At 45.7% G+C, this 9,484-nt stretch overlaps 1 protein-coding gene across 3 annotated transcripts in view; it reads right to left on the bottom strand.

Annotated features, from left to right (window-relative positions):
* Nucleotides 1-2,607: 2,607 nt before the first annotated feature.
* chst15 (carbohydrate (N-acetylgalactosamine 4-sulfate 6-O) sulfotransferase 15) overlaps nucleotides 2,608-9,484 on the bottom strand; it is a 112,096-nt gene continuing 105,219 nt past the window's right edge. For all 3 annotated transcript variants that reach the window (XM_071394695.1, XM_071394697.1, XM_071394696.1), the window contains exons 7-8: nucleotides 4,658-4,805; nucleotides 2,608-3,852 (exon numbers count right to left, since the gene is read on the bottom strand). In XM_071394695.1, the coding sequence (XP_071250796.1) occupies nucleotides 3,650-3,852; nucleotides 4,658-4,805 (351 nt within the window). In that variant the 3' untranslated portion in view covers nucleotides 2,608-3,649. The remainder of the gene's footprint in view (nucleotides 3,853-4,657; nucleotides 4,806-9,484) is intronic.

Raw genomic sequence — 9,484 nt, 5'->3', positions numbered from 1 at the left:
CCTCAGTCTGCTGCTCTCTCCCTCTGCTGAGACTGACCCTCAGTCTGCTGCTCTTCTCCCTCTGCTGAGACTGACCATCAGTCTGCTGTTCTTCTCCCTCTGCTGAGACTGACCCTCAGTCTGCTGCTCTTCTCCCTCCGCTGAGACGGACCCTCAGTCTGCTGCTCTTCTCCCTCCGCTGAGACTGACCCTCAGCCTGCTGCTCTCTCCCTCTGCTGAGACGGACCCTCAGTCTGCTGTTCTTCTCCCTCTGCTGAGACTGACCCTCAGTCTGCTGTTCTTCTCCCTCCGCTGAGACGGACCCTCAGTCTGCTGCTCTTCTCCCTCCGCTGAGACGGACCCTCAGTCTGCTGCTCTTCTCCCTCCGCTGAGACTGACCCTCAGTCTGCTGTTCTTCTCCCTCTGCTGAGACTGACCCTCAGTCTGCTGCTCTTCTCCCTCCGCTGAGACGGACCCTCAGTCTGCTGCTCTTCTCCCTCCGCTGAGACTGACCCTCAGTCTGCTGCTCTTCTCCCTCTGCTGAGACTGACCCTCAGTCTGCTGCTCTTCTCCCTCCGCCGAGACTGACCATCAGATGCAGGTACCATCAGCCCAGTAAAATAAAAATAAAAAGCACATGATTTAAATGTACAGCGCCTTCAAAAACTATTCAGACTACTTGACTTTTTCCACATTTTGTTACGTTATAGTCTTATTCTAAAATTGATTAAATATTTTTTCCCTCATTAATCTACATACAGTACAATAGCCCATAATGACAAAGCAAAAACTGGATTTTAGAATTTTTTGTTAATTTATAAAAAATAAAATAAACTGAAATATCACATTTGCATAAGTATTCCGAGTATAATTTCAAAAACTAGTGTTGAGGACAAACGTAGACAAAGTCCACTAAGGTAAGAATACTCCAGGGCTGTTTTGTGCAATACCTTCAATAGATTCATTTTTTCTTTCCCCTAATTGTCATCTGACCCTTTTTGTTGAAGATTTAAACTCAGTACTTTGTTGAAGCACCTTTGGCAGCGATTACAGCCTCGAATCTTCTTGGGTATGACGCTACAAGCTTGGCACACCTGTATTTGAGGAGTTTCTCCCATTCTTCTCTGCAGATCCTCTCAAGCTCTGTCAGGTTGGATGGGGAGTGTTGCTGCACAGCTATTTTCAGGTCTCTCCAGAGATGTTCAATCGGGTTCAAGTCCAGGCTCTGGCTGGGTCACTCAAGGGCATTCAGAGACTTGTCCCGAAGCCACTTCTGCGTTGTCTTGGCTGTGTGTTTAGGGTCGTTAACTTGTTGGAAGGTGAACCTTCACCCCAGTCTGAGGTCCTGAGCGCTCTGGAGCAGGTTTTCATCAAGGATCTCTCTGTACATTGCAACATTCATATTTGTCTCGATTGTGACTAGTCTCCCAGTCCCTCCCGCTGAAAAATATCCCCAAAGCATGATGCTGCCACCACCATGCTTCATCGTACGGATAGTGCCAGGTTTCCTCCAAATGTGACGCTTGGCATTCAGGCCAAAGAGTTCAATCTTAGTTTCAACAGACCATAGAATCTTGTTTCTCATGATCTGAGTCCTTTAGGTGCCTTTTGGCAAACTCCAAGCGGGCTGTCATGTGCCTTTTACTGAGAAGTGTCTGCCGTCTGGCCACTCTAACATAAAGGTCTGATTGGTGGAGTGCTGCAGAGATGGTTGTCCTTCTGGAAGATTCTCCCATCTCCACAGAGGAACTGTAAAGGTCTGTCAGAGTTACCATTGGGTTCTTGGTCACCTCCCTGATCAAGGCCCTACTCCCCCGAATGCTCAGTTTCGACGGGCGGCCAGCTCTAGGAAGAGTCTTGGTGGTTCCAAACTTCTTCCATGATTCTATTGTATTGACACGCACAACTCAGACCGTACTCTACACAGACCGGTGTAGCATAACCAATCAGAGCTGTAGTAGGCCTATATGCAAATAGACCATTGCCATATATGGATCTGTGCCATTGACTTTGAACTGGACTGTGTTTACAGCATGAGCGGTCGTGAGTGGATGAACTGGACTGTGTTTACAGCATGAGCGGTCGTGAGTGGATGAACTGGACTGTGTTTACAGCATGAGCGGTCGTGAGTGGATGAACTGGACTGTGTTTACAGCATGAGCGGTCGTGAGTGGAAGAACTGGACTGTGTTTACAGCATGAGCGGTCGTGAGTGGATGAACTGGACTGTGTTTACAGCATGAGCGATCGTGAGTGGATGAACTGGACTGTGTTTACAGCATGAGCGGTCGTGAGTGGATGAACTGGACTGTGTTTATAGCATGAGCGGTCGTGAGTGGATGCGCTTGTTCTGAGGTTAAAGCGAGAGCTGCATGTAGCCATGTGTGCACATTTTGTTCATATCCTTTGCCAGTTAGTGAGATATTAGCCCATTTGTAGTCAGAAATAGGGGAGGGATTGCTTCCTACAAGAGCACAAAATGTGTACATTTCTAGATATCTTTGAAAAGTGAGTCAGGTAAAGAGCTTTTTTGTTTGTTGTCTTAAAGGGGCAGTGTTGTATTTTGAGACATGCTTCAATAAGCTCAGCAGCCAATAGGCAGAGGGTAGCATAATTTGTCATAATGGAATGGGAATAATGATGCATTTTATTTTGTGAAGTGGTTTCTTGCATCAAACAACACAACATTTCCAGTCACCTCCATGTCTGAAGGACAAGTGGATAAACAGGTTGATGTCAAATACTGAATGTTTCTTTTTTCTTCAAAAGTCTGATGGAATGTAGGCATTGAACACCACACATTGGCTGCTACTGTAGGCTGAACAATAGAACAGTTATTTCCATGTTAACATGTTATGGGATGCATTTTCTCCATTGTTTTTGATGGCAGGCCACTCTGGTAGGCCCACATTAGGATCAATAGCCAGTATCCTTCTTGGCCACTGTTAAAACTGTACTGTACTTAACGCAGGTACAGCCTCAGTGTTCACAGTGAAACTGTAACTTAACGCAGGTACAGCGTCAGAGTTCACAGTGAAACTGTAACTTAACGCGGGTACAGCCTCAGTGTTCACAGGGAACGCACGCTGGAAGTTGTACAGAATTTTCACAACGTTTAAGTTTGCGCTCAGCAGACCTGATATTTGCACAGTGCCCCAAAAAATGTATATGAAACATTGACTGGGATATACGAGTGCTGAAATGGTTTCCCCATTAAAACAAGTCTTTACATGAGTTCTGAATGGTTTCCCCATTAAAACAAGTCTTTACATGAGTTCTGAATGGTTTCCCCCATTAAAACAAGTCTTTACATGAGTTCTGAATGGTTTCCCCCATTAAAACAAGTCTTTACATGAGTTCTGAATGGTTTCCCCATTAAAACAAGTCTTTACATGAGTTCTGAATGGTTCCCCCATTAAAACAAGTCTTTACATGAGTTCTGAATGGTTTCCCCATTAAAACAAGTCTTTACATGAGTTCGGAATGGTTTCCCCCATTAAAACAAGTCTTTACATGAGGTCTGAATGGTTTCCCCATTAAAACAAGTCTTTACATGAGTTCTGAATGGTTCCCCCATTAAAACAAGTCTTTACATGAGTTCTGAATGGTTTCCCCCATTAAAACAAGTCTTTACATGAGTTCTGAATGGTTTCCCCCATTAAAACAAGTCTTTACATGAGGTCTGAATGGTTGTCCCATCTGAAAGAGTCGTTGCGGAGCACCTTGGCCAGTTTCTTGTTGAACGGAGTGTAGAAGTCCCTCAGTATCTCCTTGGTTACGGGGAGCATGGGTCCTAGGTTCTTATCTGCTGGCCGCCGTGTGTTGGAGGCGGGGCTTTTAGTGATCTCTGCTTCCTTCTGCTCCGTCAACGGACCTTAATAAACACATGGACATACTGTAAGCCACATACCAATCAGTCAGTCAGTCAGTCAATCAACCAATCTGCCAGTCAACCAATCAGTCAGTCAGTCAATCAACCAATCAGTCAGTCAGTCAATCAGTCAGTCAACCAATCAGTCAGTCAGTCAGTCAGTCAATCAACCAATCAGTCAGTCAGTCAGTCAGTCAGTCAGTCAGTCAGTCAGTCAGTCAATCACTCAACCAATCAGTCAGTCAATCAATCAGTCAGTCAGTCAGTCAGTCAATCAATCAACCAATCAGTCAGTCAGTCAATCAACCAGTCAGTCAGTCAGTCAATCATTCAATCAATAAATTAATCAACCAATCAGTCAGTCAATCAATCAGTCAGTCGGTCAATCAACCAATCAGCCAGCCAGTCAACCAATCAGTCAGTCAATCAACCAATCAGCCAGCCAGCCAGTCAGTCAACCAATCAGTAAGTCAATCAATTCATCAATCAGTCAGTCAATCAAATCAAAGAGCACTTTACAGTAACTTTTACAGTAACCTCTATTAAACCCTGTTACCTGGGTGATGGTGAGACTAGTTGTATTGTTGGTGAGTTATAGTGCTGTAGGGTTGTGCTGCCCCCTTCAGGTTATAGTAAGAACAGCATGGGGAAGTGTCTATAACATGACGTGGATCTTCGGCAGTTGCATAAGTCAACTTCAAAGGTCTTGCTAAGGATTAAAGCTCTGTGTCGGGCAGCTTCAATAGAGACTGACTGACTTGAAACAAAGAAATGTTAAGGACAAGATAGATGTATGAGTACTACATACCCAAGTTGAGGAAGTCAAAGACTTTGTGCATTGTGTATTTCCTGTTAGAAGCGTGATCTTCAAGCCGTAGGACCAGGATCTGTTCTCTACTGTAGACCGTCAACCAGTCTAGTATGTAGACTATGTACAGGCCCACCTGCAACCTGACCTAGGAACAGGAGATAAACAGTATATAATATGTAGATGGCCTCCGCATAGAGACACAATAAAAGAAAGGCAACACATCAATTGATAAAAGTCTTAGGAAACTAACGAGAGAGAGAGAGAGAAAGGTAGAGAGAGACAGAGAGAGAGAGAGAGAGAGAGAGAGAGAGAGAGAGAGAGAGAGAGAGAGAGAGAAGAGGGGGAATTCCACCCAGTTCTCTCAGTTCTCTTTTATCTCTTCCAGACAGTTGGTTGAGTCGACCAAGGCGCTGCGGAGACAACTTTGATATTAGCTGATGTTGTGGGCTGTGATTGGCTAAGGCCTTGCGGCACAACTGGGAAAGAATGACTCAGAACTGAAAAAAATATTCAGCTACTGTTCACCACAACACAGTTCAATAGAACCAGGTTGGTTAGTCAGATACACATGGCTTTATCAACACATGACTTTATTAACACACTGGGTTTATCGACACACTTGCTTTATCAACACACTGGCTTTATCAACACTCTGGCTTTATCAACACTCTGGCTTTATCAACACACTGGCTTTATCAACACACTGGCTTCATCAACACACTGGCTTCATCAACACACTGGCTTCATCAACACACTGGCTTCATCAACACACTGGCTTCATCAACACACTGGCTTTATTAACACACTGGCTTCATCAACACACTGGCTTCATCAACACACTGGCTTCATCAACACACTGGCTCCATCAACACACTGGCTTCATCAACACACTGGCTTTATCAACACACTGGCTTCATCAACACACTGGCTTCATCAACACACTGGCTTCATCAACACACTGGCTTCATCAACACACTGGCTTCATCAACACACTGGCTTCATCAACACACTGGCTTCATCAACACACTGGCTTCATCAACACACTGGCTTCATCAACACACTGGCTTTATCAACACACTGGCTTTATCAACACACTGGCTTCATCAACACACTGGCTTCATCAACACACTGGCTTCATCAACACACTGGCTTCATCAACACACTGGCTTCATCAACACACTGGCTTCATCAACACACTGGCTTCATCAACACATGGCTTTATTAACACACTGGCTTCATCAACACACTGGCTTTATCAACACACTGGCTTTATCAACACACTGGCTTTATCAACACACTGGCTTTATCAACACACTGGTTTTATCAACACACTGGCTTTATCAACACACTGGCTTTATCAACACACTGGCTTTATCAACACACTGGCTTTATCAACACACTGGCTTTATCAACACACTGGCTTCATCAACACACTGGCTTTATCAACACACTGGCTTTATCAACACACCGGCTTCATCAACACACCGGCTTCATCAACACACCGGCTTCATCAACACACCGGCTTTACCAACACACCGGCTTTATCAACACATGGCTTTATCAACACACTGGCTTCATCAACACAGTGGCTTTATCAACACACTGGCTTCATCAACACACTGGCTTCATCAACACACTGGCTTCATCAACACACTGGCTTTATCAACACACTGGCTTTATTAACACACTGGCTTTATCAACACACTGGCTTTATCAACACACTGGCTTTATCAACACACTGGCTTTATCAACACAATGGCTTCATCAACACACTGGCTTCATCAACACACTGGCTTTATCAACACACTGGTTTTATCAACACACTGGCTTCATCAACACACTGGCTTCATCAACACTGGCTTCATCAACACACTGGCTTCATCAACACACTGGCTTCATCAACACACTGGCTTTATCAACACATGGCTTTATCAACACACTAGCTTCATCAACACACTGGCTTCATCAACACACTGGCTTCATCAACACACTGGCTTCATCAACACACTGGCTTCATCAACACACTGGCTTCATCAACACACTAGCTTCATCAACACACTGGCTTCATCAACACACTGGCTTCATCAACACAACGGCTTTATCAACACAACGGCTTTATCAACACACTGGCTTTATCAACACAATGGCTTTATCAACATAATTGCTTTATCAACACACTGGCTTTATCAACACACTGGTTTTATCAACATAATGGCTTTATCAACACACTGGCTTTATCAACACACTGGCTTTATTAACATACTGGCTTCATCAACACACTGGCTTCATCAACACACTGGCTTTATCAACACACTGGCTTTATCAACACACTGGCTTTATCAACACACTGGCTTTATCAACACACTGGCTTTATCAACACAATGGCTTCATCAACACACTGGCTTCATCAACACACTGGCTTTATCAACACAATGGCTTCATCAACACACTGGCTTCATCAACACACTGGCTTTATCAACACACTGGTTTTATCAACACACTGGCTTCATCATCACACTGGCTTCATCAACACTGGCTTCATCAACACACTGGCTTCATCAACACACTGGCTTCATCAACACACTGGCTTCATCAACACACATGGCTTCATCAACACACTGGCTTCATCAACACACTGGCTTCATCAACACACTGGCTTTATCAACACATGGCTTTATCAACACACTGGCTTCATCAACACACTGGCTTCATCAACACACTGGCTTCATCAACACACTGGCTTCATCAACACACTGGCTTCATCAACACACTGGCTTCATCAACACACTGGCTTCATCAACACACTGGCTTCATCAACACAACGGCTTTATCAACACACTGGCTTTATCAACATAATGGCTTTATCAACATAATTGCTTTATCAACACACTGGCTTTATCAACACACTGGCTTTATCAACATAATGGCTTTATCAACACACTGGCTTTATCAACACACTGGCTTTATCAACACACTGGCTTTATTAACATACTGGCTTCATCAACACACTGGCTTCATCAACACACTGGCTTTATCAACACACTGGCTTCATCAACACACTGGCTTCATCAACACACTGGCTTCATCAACACACTGGCTTTATCAACACACTGGCTTCATCAACACACTGGCTTTATCAACACACCGGCTTCATCAACACACCGGCTTCATCAACACACCGGCTTTATCAACACACCGGCTTCATCAACACACCGGCTTCATCAACACACTGGCTTTATCAACACACTGGCTTCATCAACACACTGGCTTTATCAACACACTGGCTTTATCAACACACTGGCTTCATCAACACACTGGCTTCATCAACACACTGGCTTTATCAACACACTGGCTTTATCAACACACTGGCTTCATCAACACACTGGCTTTATCAACACACTGGCTTTATCAACACACTGGCTTCATCAACACACTGGCTTCATCAACACACTGGCTTCATCAACACACTGGCTTCATCAACACACTGGCTTCATCAACACACTGGCTTCATCAACACACTGGCTTCATCAACACACTGGCTTCATCAATTACAGGAGAGAATGGAGGAGTGGAGGAGAGTGGAGGAGAGTGGAGGAGAGAGTGGAGGAGAGAGTGGAGGATAGTGGAGGAGAGAACGGAGGAGAGTGGCGGAGAGAATGGAGGAGAATGGAGGAGAGTGGCGGAGAGAATGGAGGAGAGTGGAGGAGAAGGTGGAGGAGATAATGGAGGAGGGAGTGGAGGAAAGTGGAGGAGAGAGGAGGAGAGAATGGAGGAGAGTGGCAGAAAGAATGGAGGAGAGTGGAGGAGAGTGGAGGAGAGAGTGGAGGAGAGTGGAGAAGAGAATGGAGGAGAATGGAGGAGAGAGTGGAGGGAAGTGGAGGAGAAAATGGAAGAGAGTGCAGGGGAGAGTGCAGTAGAGAGTGCAGGAGAGTGGAGGAGAGAATGGATGAAAGTGGAGGAGAGTGGAAGAGAGAATGGAGGAGAGTGGAGGAGAGAATGGAGGAGAGAGTGCAGGAGAGAGTGGAGGAGAGAATGGAGGAGGGTGGAGGAGAGAATGGAGGAGTGGAGGAGAGTGGAGGAGAGTGGAGGATAGAGTGGAGGAGAGCTGAGGATAGAGTGGAGGAGAGTGGAGGAGAAGGTGGAGGAGATAATGGAGCAGGGAGTGGAGGAAAGTGGAGGAGAGAGGAGGAGAGAATGGAGGAGAGTGGCAGAAAGAATGGAGGAGAGTGGAGGAGAGTGGCGGAGAGAATGGAGGAGAAGGTGGAGGAGATAATGGAGGAGGGAGTGGAGGAAAGTGGAGGAGAGAGGAGGAGAGAATGGAGGAGAGTGGAGGAGAGAGTGGAAGAGAGTGGCGGAGAGAATGGAAGAGAGTGGAGGAGAGAGTGGAGGAGAGTGGAGGAGAGAATGGAGGAGAGTGGAGGAGAGAGTGGAAGAGAGTGGCGGAGAGAATGGAAGAGAGTGGAGGAGAGAGTGGAGGAGAGAGGAGGAGAGAATGGAGGAGGAGAGTGGAGGAGAGAATGGAGGAGAGTGGAGGAGAGAGTGGAAGAGAGTGGAGGAGAGAGTGGAGGAGAGAGTGGAGGAGAGTGGAGGAGAGAGTGGAGGAGATTGGAGGAGAGAGTGGAGGAGAGTGGAGGAGAGTGGAGGAGAGAGTGTAGGAGAGAGTGGAGGAGACAGTGGAGGAGAGAGTAGAGGAGAGAATGGAGGAGAGTGGAAGAGAATTAACGAGAATGTTCTCTCTCTGTCTGTCTCTCAGCGTGAAATCCCTGGACAGGTAGACTGTTATGTTCTGTTAAAACATAGAAAGCAAATGGATGTGGAGAAGGA

The sequence above is a fragment of the Salvelinus alpinus genome, chromosome 3 (genome assembly GCF_045679555.1).
Source record: "Salvelinus alpinus chromosome 3, SLU_Salpinus.1, whole genome shotgun sequence".
Lineage (NCBI taxonomy): Eukaryota > Metazoa > Chordata > Actinopteri > Salmoniformes > Salmonidae > Salvelinus > Salvelinus alpinus.
Note: the sequence above shows the minus strand (reverse complement) of the source record. Positions and strands in the feature narration are given on the sequence as shown.